Genomic DNA, 27522 nt, shown 5'->3' with positions numbered 1-27522 from the left:
TCTTTTTGTATTGTGAACACCATTCATTTCAAACATTACTTGCTAGTAAAGTGCTGTTACAAGCAAAATGAGATTGTTAGTGTCTATCGAAAGCAGGTGATATTTTAGTAATATTCAAATTGCATTTGTTTTGGCAAATAGCGAAAAGGTTAGACATGTTTGTTTAACCATCCAAAACTAATTCAGTATAAATAATATTGGTTTCCAATAACTCTAACCTAAAAGGCACGTACTAATGTTCCAGTGGTTCATTCAAGTGAGCTTTTACATGTAGAGGTTTGATTGTGCTTTTAAATAGTTACTGATCCAGTATGACCTTGAAAGTGACATCTGTGCATGTCTAAAATATCCTCTCACAAATGAATCTCACACTCTGAAGGTGTAATTTTGTTAAGATTATATATATCTATATAACTATGCTTATTGATCTCTATAGATCTACATAGATATACACATATACATATATTCATATATACACACACACAAAAGGATATCTTCTGGAACAGCAGTAGAAAGTGCAGTCTATTCCTTTTGAATTGTCTTCGTAATATGAAGTTTTATAATAGTCAATGAAGTTTCCAGGTACAAATTGTCTTGGGGTTTGTGAGATCCAAGGGATTATTTGTGATAATGCAAGTGTCCCATATTACTCTCTTTCCTTACAGGCTGCTTCAAGCTCACTTCACTTCCAGAAGAGATGATTGGCAAATTATTTTCCATGTGATATTGAATAAGGTGACCCACGCTATCAAATATATGGTCTTTGGTTCTCACCTGATGAAAGAAGCAAAAGATTGTATTTAAGGTTATACTGTGCCTGTAAGTGGTTGGATGCAAGCCTATTCCATTGAAGTCAAAATGCATTTAAGCCACTGAACTCAATGGAGCAGCATCATTAGGCTGTAGACAGCAATTCAGACCTATCCTCTGACTTATCGAGAGACTGAATGTATAGAACTGGGCTGATTCTGCTAAAGGGAACAAAATAAACCTTTTTTTTTTTTTCCTCCACAGGAAGGAGGCATTTTTCCCTAATTCCTACTAAGAATTTATTTTTTGATTTATGCCTCATTTGAGGATTTTCACTTAACAGTGCTCTTTTAGCTCCAAGCAGAAAAAAGCAGAGTTCAGCTGACATCAAGCCAGCTCTATATTTTCTGTATCTAGAAGTACATTACCAACCAACTTCATTATTTAATGTTAGGGTTATTTTTCTAGCAATATACTGATGACTCAAAGGATACGTTAAGTGTGCACTAATTATCAGCACCTGGACTACAGCAATATTTAAGTACCTCAATTCTATTTCCATGGTGCTTCAGCACTTATAAGTTCTTGAACTTTAAAAGCTACTGAAGTCACCCGCTGGCTCAATTTAAATTAACTTGAAGGGAATCAGATTAATTCCATGTCCAGGAAATCATTTTGCAGTGAAATCGCTGAGCAGCTCTCAGGTTTCCATATATGAAATGTTCATACCTTGCCCTCAGGATCCACCAAGAGAAGATGCTTTGCTTGCCCTCCCTGAAGTCCACTGAGGACATACTGACCAGGTGATGATGTGCTCTCTCGCACCAAAAAATCCCCATCGTTGACTAAGAGGCTCTCTGCTGCTTTCCTGTTTAATTTGCCATGGTAACAATCTTCATTCCTTAGCTGTTGTTTTATTTGTGGCAGAACACAGAGACCAGCTGTGTTGCTTGTGGCACTCTGCTGCACAGTTTCTGGTAACTCTGAAATGAAAGGGAACATACTGAACACTTCTCCTAGAACTTTATCCTAAAAGGAAGAGGGAGACTATTTCTATAGCTTTTAAAAAAATCTAATGATTCAGTCTTGAAGCTGTGATCAAACCAACCTTGCAGACTGCAATAGTATTCAAACATGAATGCACACAATCCTCAAGAGCATTCGGTAAAATTACCATATGATCTCCTCCCATATTTTAGATGGATAAACATTGGGTTGCTAGGCAACAGGGTTTGGAAAACATGCATTTTTCTGATGCTCCACTGTTTTGGTTTTGTATTTCTTTGGTTCTATTAAAGTCAAATCTTCCCTGTTAAAAAAAAAATAATAAAATCAATCTGTTCTTTTTAGCCTTTAAGATCTAGTCTTTCCTTCTTCCTTAACAAGCTCTGAAGAGGTTGTCAAGGCTCATAGGGAGAATCATGTTGAGTGGCTCCAGCTATGTGCAGGAATGTAAGACAACATGGCCAATGTAGCCAGAAGGATTACAGCATGATGCATCTGCTGTGAAAAAACGAACAATTACTGAATGTACTAACAAAACTGGGTGGTTTGGGATATAGCCAGTCAGACTGCAAATGATTCACAAGCAACATTTTTCTAAGGAAAATAAAAAGGATACCACTTCTTCAATGAAATTGTGCAACTCAAGGGTCCTCAGGATATAGTCAGTTCCTTTTAGAGCATAATGCATGCCTGGGTTAGAAATGTCTCAATGGTTACAGATTTCCTTTACAGTGGATATGATCCAGCCCTCAGCCCCCTCGTTTGTGTGTGGAGCCAACAATGACAGAAAACACTCAGTAGGAAACCATAAGATGTGATTAAATAAAGTATTTCCAATAATGAGGATAATCAGCAGCAACTACATAGCCACCTAATGGATATCCACCTCTTGCAGTCTTTAAATCAAGACTTAGTTGGTCATACATTAAATAGATAGTACTGATCAAACAATCTGCTTTAGATGCTGTTGGATGAGATTCAGTGGTCAGATCACTTGTGCAAGAATTGGGAAAAGGCGGTCCTCATGTTCCTGCTTTGACCTTGCATGCTTATTGCCTGTGAAGCAAAAGCATTTGAGGTCATTTCCAGCTTAGAGTGGGTGAGATATGAGTGTACATGAGAGCCCTCTTCCTTGAGCACAGTATAATCCCAAGTATCTTAGAGACTTGTTCATTACCAGCTGAGGAAAATGTGATGCTATTCACTGTCACCAATCAAGATTATTACAGAAGATGGAAGATTATTCCACATACTCATTGTCTGTACTTTTCACCTTCAACCTCCTTTGTCTTGAATTTAAGAAACAAACAAACAAAAAAACAACAAACAAAACCCACTAGGAAGGACTGCACCCCTACTTCCTATATTTCTTATGAGGAAACCAAACTCTTTCTCCATGCACATGGCTGCCAAGTCCCCTCTTTTCAAAGCTTAGAAAGACGCAGTATCACAAGAAGAACCTACTTGTGTGACTCAGTGGGCTGCCAGGGATCTGCGTTGCTGCTGTACCCCGGGCTGTACAGACTGCAGATTGCAGGGCCTGCGTGTTGATGTAACACGGATCATCAAAAAGATCTGTTCTGTAGGCAGACTTCAGTAATGTTGCATCTTTCTTTGTCTTCTGTGATCTTTCACCACAACAACCTGCAATTAGTGTACAGTCTGCACAGATGCCTTTTTGTTTATTATTATTTCTAAACTCAAGTTAAAATAACCGCAAAAAAATGGAATATGAATGTTGCTGTTCTTGTATATCCCATGAAAGTCCTTTGTAAGGAAAACAAAAATTGGCAGATGAATTGTTTTTTTCCTATGGCACAAGGTACGCTATTCAAAGTTAGAATGAAATTTTCAAAGATGTTCCACACTGGCTCAGTTCTGCTTCAGTTAATGTCAGCACTAAATCCCCTGCTGATTGAAAAGAAATTAATACATATGACTCTACAGAGACACAAGCTGTATGCATTGTTTGTTGCAAAGTCCTTTCCTTCCCCTCTGTACCACAAGCTTTGTGGGAAACTGAACAATTCTCTCTTGCTATTCTGGTGGAGCAGAGAATGGGGAAGTCAGTGCTTTTGTGGCACTGCATGGAGAGCCAAAGCCACATCTGTCAGGTTAGAATCCCAGCCTAGAAACAAGTTAACAGAATATTCCCTGCAGGACATGAAAATAATGCCACTTCAGCTAGCCAAATAGCACACATATTTTTGCTCTTTAGCAAACATTTTAGTCAGAGATCTATTCATTTATTCTTTTATTTGTTCACCCTCTTGTTGCTAGAATCATTTGGTTCTCCTTTCCTTAAATCAGCAATAACACAAGGAATTGAACCATCCTCCTTCAACAGTGTAACCTGTCTCTTTATTGCAGTGCAGGTGGGTATTCAAGAAGAATGTCACCAAGCAGTAGAAGAGATGAGCTGGGGAAACACACTCAGGGCATCGGATGTAGCAAGTAAAGGCCAGAAGGGGATGGAGGGTAGTGATCCGCTGGGGCACCAGAGAGCAGGTTTCTCCAAAGCGGGACTGATACGGGCCACAGAGCTCCCCAAGGAGAGGGATGGGCACAGTTAAACAGACAACCCAGACTGGAATCCAGGCCACAGACTCCACTGGAACAGAAATTCAGTATTTGTAGGGGGAAGGGATATTTTCAGAGACTGTTAAAGCAAAGAAATATCCTCCTTCTTCAAGGCATATGAAAGAGAATTAAACAACAGAGAGCTACTGTACAGTGTCATGGCAAGTAAAATGAGTAATTCTGCCAGCAGACACAACAACGGATTAGTGCCCTTCTGAAAATCTGTAAGGCTTTCTTGTCTGCCCTTCATCTAGGAAACCAGAAGTGACCTACTCAGTGACCACTTTTCAACACTGTATTGAAAGCAAAGGGGCATCCCTTACAGCCAGACTGCTTTGGTTACTTCATGCATATGCATGTGAAAGAAAACAGAGCACATACCCATGGTTTTGTTTTCTTCTGGGCAGTTTTCATATACATTGATGGATGTTGGGCTGCCTGTCTGCAAAGAAATTGTAAAAATGGTCACATACAATAGTTTCTTGGAAACCTCACATAATGTTATAACATCTGTGCACCAGTTAACTGGCATCCAGGTAACTGAATTCTTCATAAAAAGACCAAAAAACTTTCCCATCTCCTAAGATAATATTTTACCCCATGGAAAGAAGGCAAGTGCAATTACATGTTGCAGGATAATTCCCTGTGACTCTGGAGAGCTGTAGAAACAAACTCAGGGTTGTGGAGACTACCAGGCCTACAGCAAGGATTTAAGATAACACTGGAAAACAGATGGAGCACAGGACAGAGCCTGGCAATAGCTGCCTCCAGAGACAAACCACACCTGGGAACAGCAGCCTCCTGAGCAACACCTACCAGCTGCCAGGAGGCCTGTTTGAACGTGCACCCTGTAAGCAAAGATGGTGCCTGCTTCACTGGATGGAGAAATGCTGGTGTTTCCAAGAACAGACAGAGCGGACTTTGAAGTCTGTACAGCAAGTCTGAACTCTGCTGGTTTTACTCCTAATGGTTTTCTATTCCTGACTACCTCAAGCAAAAGCCTTTTTTTTTTTTCCTACCATTTTTTGTAGCTACTGCAGCTCAATGGAGTCTCATCAAAAATTCCAGACTTAACTAGTGCTGCATATACACTGCAGTCAGCTAATATCATATGTATAGGTTGTAGAGCATAATAGATGGGAGGAAATATTTACTGGATCATAGAACTGAGAGTCAGGAAGTCCCAGATTTTGTAAATGTTCTCCTAGACAAGCCATTCAGGTCTGTATCTATTTCCTTCTCACAGAGAACAAGTTAACAAGGGGATATTACTCCATCTCCTAAAAGTACTCTAAGGACAAACCAGTTAATCTTCTGAAAGTGCTTTGGGACTCAATTATGTACTAAGCATGATTAAATCTCGCCTAAAAAAAACCCTTTCCCAGCATAGTCAGAACCTGGTTCTGATGTTAACACCAATGCTTTACACCACAGTAACACTTTATTATTCATTCCCATAACAGGCAGTGAATAGTTCTATCAGAAGATATACTTACCAAGCAGTGCTGCTTTTTGCACTGTATAAAACAGCCAGACCTTTGGTCTGTTGGCACTTTCATTCGCATGTCTAATACTCCACCAGTGGGAGGCTCTTTCCCTGGAATTTCATTGTAATATTCATGATCCTCCCTCTCCTGTAAATTCCCAGCTGATCCATCAGCACTCACTGCCTCACTGAAACAAATGTGGAAATAAAAGCAACTGATGTTATCAACTGCTTTCTAGTGTAGGCAAACATCCCAAGTGTTCATGCATCACACAGTGCACAGATCAGCCATACAAAGGTCGTAACAGAGATTGGGCCTCAACTGTCAGAATTGTTTACTTTAATTCTCTCCAAATTGAAAATGGAATCACCATGGTTCAGGCTTCAGGGGGATTGTCTTGGCACTAGACAGCCCAGATCCCTGGGATACCAATGTGCTGTTCACAAAGGTATCCAAAATGTCGACCATAAGAATGATTCTTCTGGCTTCTCGTCTCAACTATATAAATCTAGGGATGGGGGCAGGAGTGGGGGGTGACACGACTTACAAAAGAAAATTAAAACCTCATGTGGCATTTAGGAAGACAAGCCTGCAACTGTTTGAGAAAAACAAACATTGCTACAAAAAAATGTAGTCATCCTAAATGGAATGCACTCTGATTTTAATAATCAGAAACAATACGACTATTCAGCTTCAGCTTGAAGAAAACAGTGAATGACATGAAGGATGGTACCCAATGTTTTTCTTGAGCTAGAACAGAATCATGATAGCTTAAATGTACAGCTGATACACTGCAAAATAACTAGGTGCTTCCTGTACTGTCTCCGGTCCCGAAATAAAAAGCTCATCTCAAATCTTACTTCTCTGTTTAACAAGAATATAATTGGATAAAAGACCTCGAGCAGGAAAGAGATAAAGTTCAAGTAGTTGATTACGTGATATGCAGTGCAAGTATTTGATTATGTGATTCATAGTAGTTGGAGGTGGGTGACTCATTCACACAGCAATATCCGAGTTCTGTCTGAGGACCATTCTCCAAGACTGGCTGCGGTTTCAGCTCAAGGAGGGAATTTAATTAGCATCTTCCATTTCTCCTTTCTGTGATTTACTCCTGGCATAACTTCTCAGAGTTTCATAGCAAAGACTCTTCCTGCGGCTATTGTCTCCAGGGTAAACTGAGTATTAGCAGTGGAATGCCAAGAAACACTATATGACAAAATAAATATAACCTGGAGGTGGTACTGCTGCCAAGGAATAAAACCAATTTTACTGCATTGTTTCAGGCACTGTACCAGTGACACTGCCTGCACACTGATTCTGGTTTTCAGGAAGCAGCTAGGTGGTTTTACAGCTTTATCTGTTTCTGAGAGGTAGCAAGGGATCAAATTCTGCATCAATAAAGGAAAAATATGGCTCCTTAGAGAGAGCCATATGTCAGACCAAGAACTGTGCGTCCAGTGCACTGGAAACGGGGAACTGCAATCTGAAAGTTAACCTAAGTCCCACAGTATGAGCAATGGGCTGAAGACAAGACTTCATACTTTAAAACACTGGTGGTGGCTGGGTTGATTTCAGCATACGAGGCTGACTCAACTCGCAGCAGGTGGGACTGCAGGTCTCTGCCAGGCCACGAGCAGAAGAGCGGAGAGGTGAATTACAACTGCTTGCATCCCCAGCACAGACTTCCCACAGCTGCAGTAAGCTTAAATTTGGCACAGCTCAGGACTGAGCTCAGCGTGCACCAGATTTATAGAGCAAAACTTCTCCACTTCATTTACCCTGCCCAAGTAAGGACAGGATAATTTGAACATTTGTCCCATTTCCTTGCATCACTTGAAATACAACAGTTTTAACTAAGCACCTGTACAAATGTCACTGGAAACAGTGCCATTCACTGGAATAAGCTGATGTTACTCTACTACTCTATGTACACAGAGTATGTATTACAGTTAGCATACATTCAGAATGCATCACCTAGACATCTTATTTATGGATCATTCTTTGGAGTACAATTGTTCTCTGAGAAGTACTGAATAGAAGAAAACTGTCAGTGAAGTCAGTGACTGAGAACATGCTGACCTTTCATTAGAAGTCACCAGGCTGGATGGGTTCTTCAGGTACTGTTTGAACCGGAGCTCAAAAGCCTGCCCTATGGTGTTTATCACCTCCTGTGCCACCCCATTGGGACACTCCAGTATGTGGCATGCTGCAAAGAGACACTTTGCTTTAATTAGGTAAATGTCCTTTATATTAAAAAAGAAAAAAAATATATATCAATCTCTATTCTTTAGAGCAGAAAAGTTGAGCATGAGACTATCTAGGCAGCCTTAGGGCATTAGTCAGGACTGAGATTTTTCAACATGCAAAGGATGTTGCTCTGAATATATTTAAGGCATGATATCAACTCAATGAAAGAAACTCCACTTATGATTCCTGCACAGAACACCCCTGTATCTCCTCCTCAGGCAAGGTAGAACCCCTTTTGTCTGTGCTGGGAAAGACTCTGTCCCAGTGCAGAGCCAGCAGCTGACACAAGTTTAGTCTGACCTACAGATCCCCACTTAATGGCACAAAGAATTTAGAGCCACAGCCTGCATGCAAACTGTCACCCCTATCCACACAGCAAAGTTAGAAATTGTATAGAATCTTGAGCTGCTCAGTAACTCTCATCACAAAACTCAAGCAAGTCCTTGGAACAGATAAAGCAATCGTAAAGACATACATAATGATTTGAAAATTTCTTCCATACCTCTCTGATTAACAGGATCTTTTGCTACATATGCAACATAGTCCGTTGTATCCTTCAGCAAAGAAGAAAACAAATGTTTTTAAAGTTATCATTATGAACGACCTTATCACCATAACAAAGCAACTCAGTACACAGAGAGATATTCTTAGCTTTAAAAATAGGTTTCAGAAAGTGTGGAGGTGCTGCACAAGGGGGTAAGGGAAAGATCAGCGATGCAGTGGTGGATATTGACACAGTAACTGTGCAGAAATGCTTGTTCTTGTGATAAATGCAGGAGACCATTTCATGTTCTTTGGGTTTCCAGTAAACTGTGTTTTCATACTCTGCAAGGGAGAAGAAACTCAGCTGGTGCCTCATCAGAGGCATCAGGGCAACGTGACTTCCAGCCACATCTTTTAGCTGGAACAGCCCTCATTGATGTCCATGGAACACTTAAAAGTGTGAAAAGGCTGCAGAGACCATGTAATAATTTCACCATTTGTGGCATTGAGATTGACTTCCAAAGGCATCTTAGAGAAAAGATGATATTTAAAATATCACAGAAGGCAAGAGGGATTCCATCTCAACCACTGCTGCCTATGTCAGTGTGGTTAACATCAGGTTAAACTACTCCGGATCTGAAGGCCACTGCTGAGATCAGACAACCTCAGTATAATCAGTTGTCTGTTACAGATTCTCTTCACAGCTAGTGCCGAAATAGTAATCACTTTCTCCTGTGAAACTGAAACGGGATCTGAAATAGACAGATTAACATTTCTAGTCATATTGCAAAAGCAAAGAGTCGCTTGATAATTCAACATTACAGTAACAACGGTGAGGTAATGAATAACATTCTTTTAATTATTAAAGATGCATTTTGTTATTTTGGATCTTTATGGGGATGGGGAAAACACAATTGGCAGCTTAAAGGCAGAGCTCTCTTGGGGAAAGATGCAGTCAGCTGGCAGGAAACAAAGGCCCCATTTGCAATATGCACAAGAACATCCATTTAATAATTCACAATGAATGACACAGGAGGCACATCTTAGGGTCAGCAGATCTTGTCCTAGATCATTCAAAAAGAAAAAATCTCCCAAGGTAATATCATTAAAGCAAAGAAAGCTAAATATTTCTCTTGCACTTAGAAAACTCAATTTCCTTTCTTTTCCTCCCAGGTTTTTCTTAAGGTTTATAAATATTTTATGATATTTTACTTTTAAAATAAATTAGGTCTTGACTGTAACTGGAAAACTGAAGCAACTGGAGCAGTACCTGCTATTTTTATACCTTTACAACACTTAAGTGTCTGCATGGATGACTTTGCTTTAAAACAAAGCCCCCTCCAGAACAGAATCCTGCCATTCCTTAACAGTGCAGAGCAACACAGAACTGTGCTCAGACCTTGAAAATAGGGACAGTTGGAGAGACATGTCCTATGGAAAATACAGCTGGAAATATATCCCTGCCTGAATTATGCTGAGACGTGACATAAAGACAGACTCAAGACAGCCAGCTTCTAGGGCACGGTACATACTTCAGAGATAGGACAGTTCAAGGATATATATATATATATATATATAAACTATTTAACTATAAAGAAAACTGGACTTTGAAATGAAGCTTTGTGATGCTCAGCACGACAGCACGGCAGCACTTGGAGCTACCAGGAAGGGTCTGCAAAGCCGAAGGACTGTAATGCGCAGTGCAGTGTGTTAGGGTAGCATGAGCACCTCATGGTGAAAGTCAGACCTCTCAAAACGCCTTGGTTGTTAGCGGGATCCTTTAAGGATCTAATTCTTTGGCACCAGCTCCATGCAGTGCCTCCCCGCTGGGCGCAGGACTGGCAGCGCAGAGCCTGCACAATGTTCCATCCCCACATCCCTGCTTCGCCCCCCAGCTCCAGGAAGCTCCTGCTCTCAAGCAGCTCGGGCAAAACCTCACCAGCAGCTGGGCTCCTTACATCACCCCATGGCCCTCCACCCACCACACAGGGCTGATTCTCAGCTATTTTCCCCTGCCTGGTCATAAATCCAAAGAGGCAAATCTGTCATTTTCCAGTCAAAGCTAGATCTGGCTTCTACTCCTTTGTTTCATAACACAAGAACAAGGAGACATTTATCAAAACTGAAAGGCAGAAAATTCCAAACTGATTAAAAAAAATACAGTTTTCATAACACATAGAGTGTGAAATTCAGAACGCTGGGAACTTGCTGACGCTGGAGAAGGGAATAGGACATGTTTATGAATGACAAATTCCTCACAATAATTTCAATGAAAGATTTGGAAGAGGAAAGAAAACTTCTTGCATGATAACATCAGTGAGTTCATAACTATTACAGTGGGAGAAAACCCCATATCTGCAAGAAAAATAATGTCATGTCCATCTTATAGGAGCTTTGTTTATCTGAAATTCATCTAAAATTTAGAGAGGCTGATGCTGACCTCTTCTGTAACACAGCATTGGATTACAGGGACCTCAGAACTGATGCAACTCCCACGTTCATATATTCTTATTTTCAGGTTCCCAAGTCTGTGGTCTTGTGAGTGACCCTAGTCTCACTGATGGTCAGTGGGAACAATAACTCTACCTAACTATCAAATCCCCACTGAACCTCCATTCAAAAACTCCTGTGCCAGACTCCCTGCCTATTTTAGACTCCTGGTCATGATGCAGAAGCATGGCATACTCTGTTAGTGCTTAATGAAGTAAAGTATTTGCAGGTATTTCTATTCTCATAATAATTTCATATACCTGCAGAACTCTTACAAATCAATACTTACTGGGTCACCTCCAGAAGCAAATGAGATGGACTGCATGTGATGGTTGGCAATAATCTGAAAAGCATGACAAATTAGTTAAACATGCTCACGTGCATTTAGAAAACAGCAGAGCAAGCAATTCAGTTCATGACAACCCCATCTATTAATAAACCATGGGCGTATCATTTGTGAAGGAAAAAGCTTAAAATAGGAATATTTTTGGAGACTATCCATTCATGTCTGATAATATCTAGATCCTGAAAGGGTTTTTGAATGAATTCAGACACCGTTTCTAACCTTGTGAGTACACAGCTGCCTACATGAGAGTTTCATAGAAGAATAATGGAAGATACTAAATGCATTCATAAATTCCTGAGAAATTAATTCAGTTCAAAATGACCAGTAGTTAGTCTTATTTAAATGCACAGCATATATAACAGTGGCATTTTTACAAACAGTGCCCACTGATGCTCAGACCATCTTCTCTCCCAGCACTAGCACCACACTGTTATGTGATAGGACTTTTGCTAGCCAGATCAAGCGCAAACTTTGTTTAAAACACTCCCTCATCTCTGGAGACAGGCTGTTTTTTTATTATAAAATCAAGTGCAAAAGATTATGCAAGTGGGAATACAATGAAACATGGTGGCAGTGCAGGAATGGAACAAACGGGATTTTTCAGCTTGGAAAGGCCTAGTAATGAAAGACCTAGAAGAATTTCAAGACAGTCCTCCGAACACCTGTGTGCATGCTAACAGGACACGTCAGTACACTTGGAAAGAGATCTGTCTGTCCAGATTTTAGTCCTGTAGCAGAAAAGGAAGAGCTGAGAGGGCCAGACTTCAGCTGCCAGCTCCCAAAGCTTCCTCCAGTATAGAGAAGCCCTTTGCTGCTTGCTGCAGCTGAAAGGAAGGGAGACCTCAAGCCATAGGCCCTCCCAGCCCAGGAAAGCCACAGGAGCTTCCCAGCGCTCAGGACAGCATCAAGTCAGTGCAACAGGTCCTCAGAGCCAGTGAGCTGGAACTACCTCCCTGCTGCTCCCCTGCTGCAGCTTGTAAGGAAACCCACTGCTGGCCTGGCAGAGACCACGCTGGAGCTGAAGGAGGAATTTGGTGGGCAGCACAAAGCTCCTGGACTCATCTGCCAAAGGAACGGGCTCCAGTTCCAGAGCACAACCAGACTCCCAGGACTGTGCCCCAGCAGAGCCCAGGGAATCTACACAGTACAACTGATGATGCACATATATTACCCAGCTGTAATGTAGCTTTGAACAATAGCAAAGCTAAGCTCTAACTCATTATTTATATATATATATTTTTTACTCTAGGATTGTCAGAAACCCTAGTGAAGATTAGCACCTTGTTTACTAGGCACTGTACAGAGAATGACAGAGAGAGAAACACTTTGCCACGTGCTCAGAGATCCCTGGATACAAAAGACACCATCACAAACAAAAAGGGCATATGTCACATCTTGAATTACCCCAAAATATTCTTATTTTAAAAGTCAGCTTCAACAGGTGTGCATGGGAAGACAATGGGTGCTGCTTTCTGCTCAAGCACCCTGCATATCTTTCAGATGTCACAAAAAGAGGAGAATATGGTAGCAAGGATAGAAAGACCCTGGTTTACACATAGCCTACCTGCTGCGTGTCAGTGTTAATCAGTGTGAGGCTGTTTGTTGAAATGGTCAGCTTTATGTTCACACCAGAAAACTGAAGGTTACTTTTGCCAAGTACAGAAGACAGAAATTTAACCGGAGGCTTTAAACACAGAAACAAAAGAAAGACATTGTCAGCTGGCTTGGCTAGCAGCAGAAGTATATCAGAATCAAGTAGAATTTTACAGCATCTTATTGAGAATGTAATGGGAACAAGGATAACAGCTTGATTATGACAAATAGACCTTCTGACAAACATCAGCTTTGAATCACACTTGATTAAATGCTTTTTACGTCAATAATGGGGAAAAGAAGTGTTAAAGAAACAAAATCCCAGAAAGTTACATATTATAGCTAGCTAAGGAGTTCAGAACAACTAATTTTCCCAGTGAACTCTGCTTCATTTTCTGAGGATGAAATGTTCCTTATTAATCAGGAAATTTTTCATGTATTCATTCTTCAGGAGTGTGTTTGCTCATTCTGAGCTCCACACTTACTGAAGGAAACCAATAACTTCCCCTCAACACTGCCCCACAGCAGCCACTTCCACTGCCCCTCTCTGCATGCCAGCGGTTAAGCAAACGACAGGCCCATTCAACACTGCTTTTCTCCTTATTTGCAATACAAATAACCACCAGGTAGCCTTCTGACGAATGAGCTCCCTTTCGTTATCCAAAAGGCCTCCTACACTTTAGCGATCAGAACCTTAAAACTCAGAAACCGCTGAGCACTGTAGAGGTTGGCAGGAGCAGAGCTTTAACCCTGGAGAGAGGAAGGTCTTGCACAGCCCTGCCCCCAGAACGCAGCAGGCTAAGCTCTGCAGCACACTCAGGTGAACTGGCGCTCACTAACTCCAGCACAGGCTGAACCTCGCTGGGGAATCATGTATCCAGCTTATCAGAAGCAGATACAGAAGAGCAATTGTTCAGCTGAAGCGGTACTTACCTTCCGCTTTTTTATCGCTCCATTTGTACCTGATACGGCTTCACACAGTCGGCTTATTGCTTCCCTACAAACAGAAAAACACAGCACAAGCTGTTGGATCATTTAACATGCATCAGCTGTAACTGGGCCAGCAACCTTGTGATTTATTGCTGTAATTCCACTTAGAAACACTTAAATCTTCTGGAAAGTCTTTCACAGTTGTTTTTCCTTCTTTCTCCCTCCCAGCGTTAAAAAGAAAAACCTATTTAATGAAACACAATAATTCACCAGCCTGCTTTGGATTCATTCCTTTTCTTCATAAAATATACGAGTGTCACCTAATGACAATTCTTTGTTCCTAAATAAATAAATAAAACCAGCTAACCACAACGAAACTCAAAGGACCTCGTGCCTTCGAGTCCTTTCTCTCAGGAAGGCTGGCAGGCAGCATTCCTACCTGCCTTAATCCATCTTTGTTAGAACAGCAGGGGTGTGCTGAGTGAGCCCAGCTGGGTGCCCTTATGGGCTTTCTGGTGCTGGGGGGGGGGGGGGGGGGGGGTTCTCTTTATTAAAAAAAAAAAAAAGAAAGAAAGAAATCACAGAAGCAATGTTTCACCTGCACTTCAGCAAATTTCCCACAGTTTATATCACAAGGACATTCTTGCTGCCCAGCCTACGCTGTTTGGGAGTTATGATTGAACATTTCCCAGTTCTGCCCTTGCTAGGTGTGACAGTTCTTCCAGCATTTGATATCTAGGCTGTGCAGAGCATGTCTCTTTGCCAAGCTGTGATATCCTTGGCCAAACTGCGGGTTAGACAGCTACACACACAGCAAAGAAAATGCTTTGAGTGTCGCTGCCAGCAGTGCTGTATCCCTCTGGGCAGGAGATTTTTCTCTGGGAATGCTGCACAGACCTCCTCTCTTTTCAAGGTGCACGGTTTGCTCAGCTGAAGCTGGATTGCAAAGCTGCTTCTCTTAGGCAAGGGGTTCTGTCGTAGTGCTTTGTAATGCCACAGCTCACAGGGGAGGTTAGGAGGTTCAGCTTCTCGACATTTTTGCAAATCAGAGGTCCTAGTTCACCTCTAGCAGCTATTTCCCAAATCAGGTGTCCTATCCCAGCCACTCAGTAACCTCTATAGACGCTTCTCACCTCAGAAAGCAGAAATGTAAGGCAGAATGCATTGATGGGCTGTATCAAACACAGCTATATTTCTCACTGAATGTAACTGTTACAAGCTGCATCTCTTTTCCTGGCTTCAACAAAGCAAGTTCTGATGTATGGTCAGCCAGGTGATGCTTCCCACAGAGCGGCCTCCTGAGGGCAGTTAGCACAGCAGCTGGGAAAAAATCTTTTACTGGCAGCCATCAACTTTTCCCTGACTTACAGTCATTGTTTGGAAACCAGTGGAAAAATGGTGACCAACGGGGTTGGGGTGTGTTCAGCAGATTTCCTTAACATTCCTGGACATCCTGGAGATGAGGGAAGGTCAGCATGCCATGGATTCCAGGATCCAACCTGACAGTCTTATCTCAATAACCCAGCAATCACAGATGTTGCTGGGGCAAGTTTTCCATGTGCTATCCCTGCAGGATGTCCTGGAGACACTGAGCCACGCTGGCAGGCAGTGGGCCAGGTAGGCCCCATGCTGCAGGATGGCTGGAGCAGGTGGGCTGCCAGCACCCGTAGCTAAAGCACTGGACAGCACTGATGTTAAAAGGAGGCTTCCTGTCAGAGAAGGTCCTGAGAAATGAAACCTGGAGCCTGTCAAGTGTACAAACAGCAATCTGAGTGAAAGCAGTCAGGAGGAAGAGCAGCATCGCAGTGGACTGCATGAGATAGATCAGATTCAGTTTACAAACACAACCTTTTAAGCACAGCCTCTTTTTTTATCTTTTTAAAACAAAGCACTTTCCCCTGCACAACTGAAAATATGAAGTGAAATCCTGACATCTCTCCTGTTTAGCTTGGTGATATTATTTTGATGGCAGAAAGGGCAAAACTAACCGAAACAGGAATGGCACCCTGCAGGATGATCTTGCAGATTCCAATGATCTATTTGGAAAATGAAAGCTCATCTTCTCATTCAATATTAAAGGAGATTAAAATCAGAGACAAGACATTAAGGCTACCTGGGGCCTTCAAGTCTAGCTCTACCTAGAAAGAAAACCAGAAACTGAACAAACTAGAAGAACAGAGAAGTGTTCTATTGTGGTGACAAAAGAGTTCCCCAACACTTCAAGCATCCTGCATGGAGTACTCAGTTGCAGACAAAGCTGTCAGCAGCAGATCCCATTCTGGTACAAGCACATCTTGTGACTGCCCACTTCACCCCTCTGCTATGCAATTGTTCAACAAACAGGAACAAAAAACAGGCAAATCATTTCTAATTAAGTTTCTATTTCCTCTCTTTCCTAGGGGAAATCATCTTCTCACAGCTGTTCCTTGCTTCATATCATCAGATGGCTTTTCAGATGACTTAATAGACCTTCTCATATATTATTTTAAAGGTGAAAAGCAGGCATTTGATAACACCTTGCTGATAGACCTGAACATCTCTAATTTTCGGTCACTTCCATGGGGCAGGTAGAACCTGCACCATATATTAGGAAGAAAAGAAACTCTGGGAATATCCATGATGAAACTGGATTTACTGTATCCATGCCTTCTTCCTGGAAGCACGCTCTTAATTCATTCTTACAGCCGTTCACTGTCAGTCACTCGCTTGGGCAAGTCTTCTAGATCTGCCAGACAGCAAATACCTTTGTAGGTCTCACAGTTAACCTATGGATGAAAATGCAGCTCTGTGGCTTCTGGGATTTGCTTCTCCATTTTCCATTTGCCAACGAGAGGCAGCAGCAGCAAATGTGGCCTTATTATTCCAATCATGTTGCTGTTGTTCCTTTCTCTCCTCCTTGTCACACATCCCAAGGCAAAGCACTTTGGATTGTTTGTTTTCCTTTAAATCACACAGGCTGAGATAACTCCACTGGTGCACTCTGCAGCAGCTCCTCTCACCTTTGGGAGCCTCAGAACTAAATGGGGAAAGCCATGAGGAATTTAAATCGGTTTAGTTCAAGGCAAATCTTGCCCCTCAACAACTCGGCAACTTCTGCCATTTGAAGTGAGGTCCCTGCCTGCCAGTCCAGCAGTGTCCATGCAATTACACACACTGACCACTGGCAGCTGACACAGTTTTTGTTTCCATAGTGAATGGGAGAGATTTGGGTCAGCTCCTGCGCTGCACACCTGTGGGGCTGAGCCATGGAGCCCCGTGCAGCCAGCCGGTGCTGCAGGGAGAGCAGAAGGAAGTTGTGGTGTCTCAGCAGCCAGCAGCAAGGTGGGCAATGAGAGGTGACAAAGACAGCCCCCTTTTGGCACCTGTGAGCCTTTAGGTCATCTCAGCAGTATACTCAAACTCAGATTTCGTCCTCTAGGGCTGCACTGCTACAACAAGCCCTGCCGCAGAGGAGGCACTGGTGCTGACAGAGAGGCACTTTGTTGATTGTTTCCCCAAATGAGAGCAAAAGAAGAGCAAGGGGCTGATGTAAGCGAGCAAGCATGCTGCTGGAGATCTGCTTTTAAGCATCGAGGCCTCTGCCTACACCATTGAACAGAAAGGGATTGTGTGTCTCAACAAAGTTGAAATTAATCTTCCAAACAAAGTCAGCTTTCTTCAAGCACCCATCCCACCAGTCCTTTGCAATGCCCCTCGCCCCAGCCATGTTGCCTGGCCATTGCCAAGTTGGAGAGCTATTGCCTGGACCTGGGATACAGAATCCCTTTTCCCATACATGCCTAGATACAATCACTGAGCTTGATTTAACATAAGTGGGAGGTGGGAAAGAGAAAAAGAACTGAAGGGCCCCGGCAAGGGGAGGGCATGCTGGGCTCTGGGCAGGCATGGGATGGACAGGAAGACACCTCCACAGCACAGGGGCTCTAGTCCCACTGCTTCATCAGAATGCAAATGACCCATGCTGTACTACAGCTGGTGCAGAAGGGACTTTCTTAAACTGACCTTCCTTCCACATCACTTTCAAATAGAGCATGGCTCTTTGTTTAGTGAAATGCCGTCAGAGTAAAAATATGTTTTTATCCCCTGTAAAAATAACACAGATTATTAAAATGGAATCATTTCAAATAACTCCTTCACTGTTGTGTTGTGGAGGGCATCCATACAGTGACTTGTCTGGGAGAACAATGGGAGAATAATCAGAGTTATTGTCACCCAGTCAGGACATAATCGACCGAACTTTAAAGCTAGCATGCACACAGCCCTTCAACAGGCAGTCTGCAAACAGCTTAAGTTTTGAATTTCTCATACACAAAAGAGTCTCCCAAGGTCAGCAGTGGCATGGGGTTTTTTTTAGGTGGTGGAACTATTTCCATTGTTAACTCCTCACATAGCCTTGGTTAACAAAACCTTAAATTTGGCACCATTTGGGCCAAATTTAAGTTGGCAATTTCTCTTTAGGTAATAATTCATATTCAGTATTTTTCAGATAGTCTGACCAAAGCTCTGTCAGTGTAGCAACGTGCACAGACCTGGCCTTGCAAATGGGAGGTAACCTCACTTCTTGGCTGGTGCTGTTGAAGAACACAATGCATGTGTCCGAATCTACCAAACTGATTTATCTGTGCAGAAAGTCTACTGTGTTTCTCCTTTGGGTTGGTAAACTATATTTGTATCTCAGGCACTTCTTCACATACACATTCAGGAACGGTGCTTGTGCTGACTAAATGTAAACAACTGCTGACTTTGAATCTACAACAAATCTGACTGCTTTAGAGTGCAGTATATAAGCATTTAAGGAGTCAAGTTGTGCAGATTCTTCCTTTTAGCTGATAAGTCCGGGAGACAACAGGTAGATGTTTAACACTTATCTCGTCATGCACCTTTCCTGCCTCCAGACTCTTTGATATGAGCACTTGAAGAAGCAAAAGAGCATCTGTAAATCATCTGCCAGCAGGAAGGAAGAGCCAGGCAGCCACAGGAACCCTAAACCACACTTCTGGCATCCTCAGCATGAGCTGAGCCAGAAAAAAAGGCTGAGGAGGAGAGAACATGGACACAGCTGGGCAAAAATTCTCTGCAAAGACCATTTGGGGCCGGAGAGCAGGGAGCTCTGCTGCAGGACCACGAGTGCATTCGAGCAGCCCCTTTGGAAAGGCACTTGTGCTTCCTCATAGACACAAGGACTCTGCATACAGGGCAAAACTAAAGGTAAAAATAAAGCGGATTGTTCTCTTCTGGACCTGCCAACAATCAATTGTGAGACGACCTCACTACATGGAGGGACCCACGGCACCTTGCATCAGGTGTGAAGCAGGGAGAAGGCAGCAGAAGACAAGCCTGAAGCGCCCAGGCTGTGCCTTGGCCACAGCAGCAGCACGGCTGTGGCACAGCCTGCATGTTCACCTCGTGCCCCAGGTGAGCCCAGGCTCCTGGCCCAGCTGCCAATACCAAGCACCAGGTGTGCCTGTACCATGCTGCGACTGCAGGGCGATTCTCTCTGCATCCAGAACAAGGGCTGGGCAATAAATTCAGCCTGTGGCTGAAACAATCAGTTTCACAATGGAAACAGCCTATTGTAATGACCACGTAATTCAAGTCATTGCTTGGGAAAAAGCAAAGCAAACCATGCAAACTTCTATTCAAAAGAGTCTGAGGGTTTGGCACGCAGCAGTGGCTTTATACAGAAATAAGTGCTCAGGCTTTTCTTTCTCGTGCTGAATTCCCATTCAGGAGTGCCTACCTGGTGACTTGTGTTCGTGTGCCAAAGTCCAGGGACCTCATTGACTGCAGCACTTCAATACAGCCCATGTACTGTGGAGAACAAAAAGAGACAAAGGATGGCTATGTTAATACCTGCAGAACAGCTGAGAGGAGGTCAGAAAAGAAAGCAAGTGTGATTTCAGCCCACTGAATTTACGCAGAACTACAATCTATGTGGAAAATCAAATCAGCCGTTCCAAAGCAGCTTCATAAATAGATGAAGGTTTACTGAAAAGTGTGCAGAACAGCAAGGAAGATACCAGCAATTCCAACAACACAGCACAAAAAAGAGATGAAGCCCTCGGGGGACACAAAATCCAATCCTTCCTCTTTCCTAACTCTGCTCATTGTCACTGATTAACTTGTGCCACTGAGCCGGGAGGAACGCATCGATGCTGCAGCGAAATTCCCCCATGTGCAGAGAACACCTGCAGGACTGCTGCACTCAGGGGCCTTGGAGCAGTGGGAGGCATTACCAGGCATGAGGAAAACCACCGGCCCCCTGCTGCTGCAGGTCTGATGACAAATATCCAACCTCTGCAGAAGATGGAGGAGGCAGAGTTGCAATTCAAGCTCTTAGCAACAGCTCTTTAAGAGCCTGCACCACAAAGTGACTGCCTTAAATTAGAGGCTGAGTCCCACCTTTCTGTTGTATGGGGCACAGCTGAGGGCTTTTTCTATACTTATTTGGGATTTATGTAGGACAAATTTTCAGAAACATCAAGACTTGGATGATCTGTGACCATACAGAACCCTCTGACATTTTGCACAAACCTACGGAACATTTTCATCTCGATGAAGTGCACCAGGCTAACTCCAGCCACTGAGCTTACTTCTCTCCAAAACATTTTACCCATTCCTTTATCATTTCTGCTGATAGCCATCCCTCCGCTATTCAGATGCAGATCTTGCCAGCTTCCCACCTGGCATCCCCTGTTTGACACTGCAACAGTCACCTGGGAACGGAGCATCCTGCAACAGCCCGGCCCCACTGAGCCCTCCCGCATGGAGTCACAGCCTCTGGGATCCATCACAGAGAGCCCCAGGCAGGGGCTGCATGCCCTGTGCCCTCATTTTGCACGGACAGAAGCAGCACTGTGTGCAGAGAAAGGCACTGGCCTGTCTGTGAATGGATTCTCCTGCAGTGCTCAGGAATGCAGGTGCCTGCTCCAGCTTCAGAGACCTCCAGAAATGACTGTGTTAAAAAGAGAACGTGTGCGCGCAGTCAAGCAGGGATTCCACAACAATGGTATTATATCCCTGTTTTGGTTTCTTTCCAAATAGCAATGCAACCCTTGGGAGAACTCCAGAATTAGGTCAGAGCCCTGGAAGGACATCAATAAGAATCTGAAGGGTTTGCAGAACTGCTTCCCTAATGAACATTTAATGACTTTGTAAAGGACTCTGAGAGCTATCTTACTTGTTAAAGATATTCCTGCTTAACGGGAACAAAGCAAACGTGGAAGATATGCCTCAAGCCTCAGCTCACAGCACGGCAGAGACCTCTGGTCCTACAGGATAAGGTCAAGCATTCTGTGAGCTGGCTGGGTGCCCCTCGATCCTTGAGAACAGCAAGACTTAGAGGAGGAGGTGAGTCATGCACTGATAAGCGAGTCCCTGCTGCATCCTGAGCAGATGCGTGGGAAGCTGCTCTAAGCAAAGATGAAAAATCAATATTAGGTTTTTGCATAAGTGACCCTGAGTGAAGCTCAACTTATCAATGATTCACAAAAGGCCTTCTTTTTTTTTTTTTCTTCCTTTCTTTAAAAGCCTGAGTAAGGAAGTGCATTAACACAGTACCTCACTGCATCCCTCATTTATTTTATCTGAATGAGCACGGTCTGTAGGGCTGAACCCCCACATCCCTGGGCAGGGGGAAGCAGTGGGGCTGGGGAGGAGGACATCGGGGTCACGGAGCTGCGAAGAAGCCCAGGGAGCACTCAGAAGGAACAATGGGATGCTGGAAGCCTGGTAGAGAAAACAAAAGATATCTCCAAGGAAGAAAAAAAGTAGTGAAAATTACACAAGGATGATTAACCCCTCCATTGAAGAAAACACCAACGCAGAACAGAGCCAGCTGCTAAGGACCTGACCTCACTGATGAGGGTGGATGCTGAACCCACAGATGTCTTGCCCAGTTCCTGTAGCAGTGACGCATGGCAAAGCGTGCCCCCATCTCCCTGCAGCAGGATGGGGAGCGGCTGTCCTGCGGGAGCCCGGTCCCATAGCATCCAAAGGGAGGGAGAGCTGGGGATGGATTCTGCTTTCTTACACTGCCGGGGCTGGGAGAGAAGGCTGCTTACTAAAGATGCACATCTTTTCACATCCCTCTGCAAGAGATGATGGAGAGTGACTGCAGACAGGATGAGGGACTGCGTGGGAGGAGATGTGAATGCACCCGGCAGGGCTCGCGTGAATAAGCTTTTGAGGCACCCTCTAACACAGCCCCACGTCTCATTGCATTCCTTCCCACAACACAGTGAGTGGCTCCAGCTTCAATGACAGCCAGTGATTCACCAGGAACAGCGATACAGCTCATGGAGCTCCTAATTAAACAATACAGCTGCAGCCTCACGATTTGACTTATTAGTTAACAGGCATTAACTCATGCTTAATGCCAAGGGCAGCTCCTACAGACCCCACAGCCATCGAACAAAGGATCCAGGTGGCAGGATTTGCTAGTAGAAGCAATGCTGCTGCTACACAGCCTCTAACCAAAGGCATGTTAGATGCTGCTCGGATTCCCTAAAAACATGACAGTTACCTGGGCAAAAAAAAAAAAAGAGAAAAAAAAAAACATTTAAAAAAATCACAAGCAGCAGTATTGTGTGCAAATGAGGGTGTCAGGAATCCTTCTCCCATCCAAGCACTTAATTTTCCCAGCACCTGCTTTAACAAGGCACTTTTGAAGTAAGGGGAAAAGATTTCTGAGCCTCCCACCCCTCTTTCCTCCGGGGCTGCCAGGTGGGGAGCGGGGAGCTCTGCTTTGATTGCTGTGAATAACACCTTGATGGATGGGGCCGGGAGGGGAAAGCAGCACACGCATGCAGCAGCCATGAGCACGTGGCACCTACACACCACGGCAGGGCCTGAGAGCACAGGCAGAACAGCCTGGAAAACAGTCTGGGTTTTGCTAAATAGAAAATTTCCAGGGAGGGTTTGACCCTTTCATTTGTGAGTTTTCAATTTTTAATGCCCCATCCCTGGAGGCGTTCAAGGCCAGGCTGGATGTGGCTCTGGGCAGCCTGGTCTGGTGGTTGGCGACCCTGTGCACAGCAGGGGGGGTTGAAACTAGATGGTCATTGTGGTCCTTTTTAACCCAGGCCATTCTGTGATTAAACAAGTATTGAGGAGAAAAAAAAAAGCAACTAACAGGGAAAAGCTCCTGATTTTATGTATATATATACAGACATATGTACACAAACACATTTTCAATGAGTGTATACACACAAACATATACACATGCACACTTTCCCTTTCTTTTCAGTTTTGATCTGAAAAGCCCATCCCACACCACTGCAGCAGGACAAGGGCTGTGGCAGATTCGGTTCAAAGAGAACCCAAAGCAGCACCTGCAGCTGTAGCACACGTGAGCAGCCCACAGAGAACCACTACCCTAAGGCAGAGGTGGTGACAGCTGTGGGATGAGGGCTGCCCAGCACCCCGAGCCCTGCTCACCCCTCACAGCTGTGGCTCTGCAGCCACGAACCACCAGAGCTGATCTCCTTCCTGCCAGAGAAGTGCAAGAACAGCCGGGCCTTCACTCTATTCTTAAAGATAGCGGTACAGAGATAAGCTCTGTCCTGGCTCCTGCTTCAGTATTGCTACTTGGGCTCTTTGATATTCACACAGGCAGGCTGGAGAAGCAGGCAGGTAGGGGGCTCAGCATCTTGCACAGTCCAGGTGATGTGAGACACACGTGGCACCTCCAGCTGCTGTGCACAGCTGCAGTCACACCACAGGGCACACAGGGAATCCCACTGCTAGCACCTCTTGAAGCAACACCTGACAGATAATTTCTGCCTCCTTCCAATTTATGGGTGACAAGTTTTGATGTAAACTTCTTATCACTTCAGCAATTACTGTCTTTCTGAAATACCTGGTCAAAAAGCCACCGGGTTTGGACACAGCACATCAGGATGTGTCTCAGCGGTGCTCCTGTAGTCCTGGGTCTCCTACAGCAACAGAGCTGCAGAAGGACATCTCCCTGTTGTGCTGGGAGGCCCCTAATAGTCAGCCCTTCAAAGATGTTTTCTTGGGAAACAGCCTGACCTCCACAGCAGGAAAATGCACTGGAACAGTACCTGGGGAGCAGCAGAAGGGGACAGCCCCTTCACCACTTCTCTGGACCTTCCTGTCACGCTGGGCCTTGGTTTTGCTTCTCCTTTTCCTTTCTGGTTGGTGTGGTTCCCAGCAGGTAACACTTCACTGCCTCTGCCCACGAGCCCATACAGGACCTGGGAAATCCCCCTATCAAGGGGCATCCTGCAGCCCTGCAGGGACCTCAGAGCCTTGGCTGTGACTGACACCATACAACAAGCAGGTGCCACAGGCCATGCACAGTGACACCACAACACCAGCACACTGCCCACCAGCACTGGGAGCCCCAGCAGGCATTGTGCTGTCATGCCATGTACCACCTGTGTGCCCATTAACCCAGTGAGCCACTGCTGGTGCCAAAGTACCAAGTGCCCTTATAGGAAGCCAAGCACAAGAGGACAGGCACAAGGGTAGCTCAGAGAACCCCAGCCAGTACAAGCTCCCTCCTACTGCTGCCTTTAACAAGTCAAATGAAGATGACTGCACTCTGATTTCCATTTCCACAGCTGATGACCTGACTGACACCCACCCCACAGCTCCCACAGCCAAAGACCTCACCCACAGTAGCTTGCCTGCTGGGGAAGGGTGGGCACAGCCACGGCCCCATTTTGTTCTTCTCCCTTCTGATGTGCAATGTCAGAGGTTCAGAGTGTGGAGAAGGAAGCAATGGCCATTGGCTTTCCACCTGGCAAGGTCTGGGCACAGAAGTTAAAGATCCAGAGAGGAAAAATGGAAAACAAGAAAGCTCCCGAGTGTGACATGGGTGGAAGAAGCAAAGCCTTGAGCCCAGGGACTCATCCAGCAGCACGGTCCCCACAGCCAGCAACTGCTGACAGCAGCCAGCACCAACAGTGACAGCACAGTGTGAGAAACACCCAGAGCAGCTGTGGTTGGGTGTCCTCTGGAGGAACAGGCAGTGCTCTCTGTGCCCAGAGCAGTGGTTGCAGCCCAGCAGCACAAGTGGAGGGCAGCCTCGGCATCCTGCACCATGCAGAAAGGGCTGCAGGGCCAATGCTGGGCCCAGCACTGACAGATGTCACAGTGTGAGCCAGCACCTGCCTGGCACCAGAGCTGCTGGGAAGGACAGGACCTTGCCACAGTCCTTCCCCCCCAACACACATTTCAGAGTGACCTCATTTACAGCACAGCTCAGCTGTGCTTCCCCAAGAGCCTAAGGACAGCCTGTATGGCAACTGATGTTGTCTACCTCTGGGGATAGCTGTGCTCCTTTTAACTCCCTCGGGCCCTCAGCACAGCCCTACATCCATCATTAAACAGCAGACACACAGGGTTTGTCTCAGACCAGAGACTGACCAGTACAGCCTGCAGACCCCTGTGCCAGCGCCCGGTCCTCACGCTCAGTACTCACCCTCACACCGTAGCTTGTGCCCGGCTCCTCCGCACTCTCCCCGCTGGGCACGAGGCTGCCTCCCAACCTGCCCACCGCCTCTGCCGCTCCCCGCCCAGCGCAGCCGCCCGCGGGCCTCGCGGTCAGGTGTGGCCCCTCCGTGCCGGGCTGAGGGTACGAGGCCGAGAGGCAGCCGAGCTCAGGCGAGGAGGGGCCGCCAGGGACGGTGACGCACTCAGTCAGTTTGGTCCTCGGCACCTCCTTGCTCCCCAGGCAGAAGCTCTTCAGGCCGGGCAGAGCGGAGGGGTTGGCGAGTTTAATGTTGGCCATGCGCGGGATCAGCGCGCACAGCGTGGTGCAGGTGTCCTGCGGACCCAGCGGGACGTCCTCTGCCAGCAGGCTGGGTGCTGAAGGGTGGGAGGAGGAGGAGGAGGAACCTTTGATGTTTTGCGGCCCTTCGTCCAGAGACGTTACGGAGTCGTTCCTGAAGCGGCTGTACTTGGCCCTGTGCAGCATCCCCGGGTGTCGCAGCAGCCCCACGTACAGGACGTGTGCACAGAGGCTCTGCGGGCCGCGCTCTCTCATAGCCCTGGCAGATCGGTAACCGGAGCCTTGGGCACAAATCGCCTTTGTGAATAAATCAGACGGAAAGCAGGCAAGTCAAACAACGTTAAAAATGGAAACCTGACAGAGATTTCTGCCGACTCCCTCCCAAGCAGCGTATTTTCCTCGATGCGGGAGGCTTCCAGCCGCACGGCCGGCCGGCATTCTCCGTGCAGTCCCACGGGCAGCGGCAGCCCACGCCCAGGAATGCCACCCGAGCCCCTGTCCCCCCCTGACGCCACACACCGGGCGCTCACGGCCGGGATGTCACCGCCAGGTACTGGCCGCAGCGACGGCCCGAGCGCGATCCGGCCAGGGCAGAGCAGAGCACAGCAGGCGAGCCCCGCGCTCAGCCGCACCTCCAGAGCATCCCGAGCCCCGCCAGGTGCGCGGCTCTCGGTGCCGTCATCCTCAGCTGCCCCCGCGCCGCACCGCTCCTGCCCGCACACGCGTAAAGCAGAGCCCTCCCAGCCCGCAGCAGCTCTCAGCCTCGGGCTCGCCAATTCTTGCTCCAAAATCCTTCAGCGCCGGACCGCCGCGGGCTCGGTTCAGCCCCGCGCACGCCGTACCCTCGGCACACAGCAGCGCCCGAGCCGCTCCCGCCACGCCGAGCCCTGGGCGCCGCCGCCGCCGCCGCCGCCTTTTATGAATGAAGTTTTTTTTTTGTGAATGAGCCTCAGCGCGTGCAGGCGGGCAGCGCCGTGAATGGCGCTCGGCGGGCGGCCGCGGCCCGGCGGCCCCCGGGGTGCTCCCGGCAGCCAATCGCCGCCCGCCGCCGGCTCACGCGCCCTCAGCGCGCGAGTGCGGGGGGGCGCGGGGCGGGAGCGCGGCGGGGTCGCGCGCGCCGGGACTCCGCATCTCCTGCGGCGCGCGGAACGCTCCCGTTGCTCCCGTTGCTCCCGTTGCTCCCGTTGCTCCCGTTGCTCCGCTCCGTGCGCGGGACTCGGAGCGGCGGCGCCTTTGGGAGCGGCGCTGCACCTGCAGCCCTGACCTGAGGGCCTCCGGACGGTGCTGCCCCGAAGTCGGTGAGAGGGGCGAAAGGACGCCCCTTCGGGGGTAGGGCGGGAGGGGACGTTTGGAAGGAAAAGAACAACACGACGGCTCGTCCATCACCAGCAGCCCCAGAGCTGTAGCCCAGGCACTGCACGGCCGCAGCACCAGCAGCCCCGCTGAGCTCTCGGGACCCCAGCTGCAGGCAGCGGCGTGGCGCGGGAAGGGTTTTTTTGCTTACGGCAGTAGGATGCACATACAAGCATGAGAACAGAACCAGCAAAGAGCGGCATTGTCCGAGGAACATTAGCCAGGGAGGGGGTGGAGGGCAAAAGAAAAATGCCTTTGTTGATTAAAAAGCTAATTTTCTCAGAGCTACAAACAAGATTTCTGCTGAAGATGCTGGGAATCCAAGCTCCAGCCACCCCAAGAACAAAGCGCCTTTAAGCACTGGCACAAGCAAGTCTCCAGAAACCGGGCCTCTGCCTTGTGTGAGGCCCACACGAAGCCCGTGGGCGCTGCTCACGCTTGGTCTGCCTGCCTGCATTGCTCAGGGCCTCCAGGTGCCCGCAGCCTTCTGACCCCCTCCC

At 46.3% G+C, this 27522-nt stretch overlaps 1 protein-coding gene across 4 annotated transcripts; it reads right to left on the bottom strand.

Annotated features, from left to right (window-relative positions):
- On the bottom strand, positions 1-26607 carry SHC4 (SHC adaptor protein 4). 4 transcript variants are annotated; one of them, XM_048956684.1, is made up of 13 exons: positions 26512-26607; positions 25361-25966; positions 19652-19722; positions 13915-13978; positions 12953-13072; positions 11332-11385; positions 8572-8623; positions 7902-8028; positions 5832-6009; positions 4717-4777; positions 3220-3399; positions 1480-1733; positions 1-774 (listed from the first exon to the last, which is right to left on the bottom strand). In XM_048956684.1, the coding sequence occupies exons 2-13, from the start codon at positions 25922-25924 to the stop codon at positions 619-621; spliced, it is 1881 nt and encodes a 626-aa protein (XP_048812641.1). In that variant the 5' UTR covers positions 25925-25966; positions 26512-26607; the 3' UTR covers positions 1-618. The 4 variants fall into 4 exon arrangements, with proteins under 4 accessions (XP_048812641.1, XP_048812640.1, XP_048812642.1 ...); XM_048956683.1 differs by lacking the exon at positions 26512-26607 and adding an exon at positions 26302-26411; XM_048956685.1 differs by lacking the exons at positions 3220-3399; positions 26512-26607 and adding an exon at positions 26302-26411.
- Positions 26608-27522: the final 915 nt, after the last annotated feature.

The sequence above is a fragment of the Lagopus muta genome, chromosome 10, assembly GCF_023343835.1.
Source record: "Lagopus muta isolate bLagMut1 chromosome 10, bLagMut1 primary, whole genome shotgun sequence".
Classification (NCBI taxonomy): domain Eukaryota; kingdom Metazoa; phylum Chordata; class Aves; order Galliformes; family Phasianidae; genus Lagopus; species Lagopus muta.
Note: the sequence above shows the minus strand (reverse complement) of the source record. Positions and strands in the feature narration are given on the sequence as shown.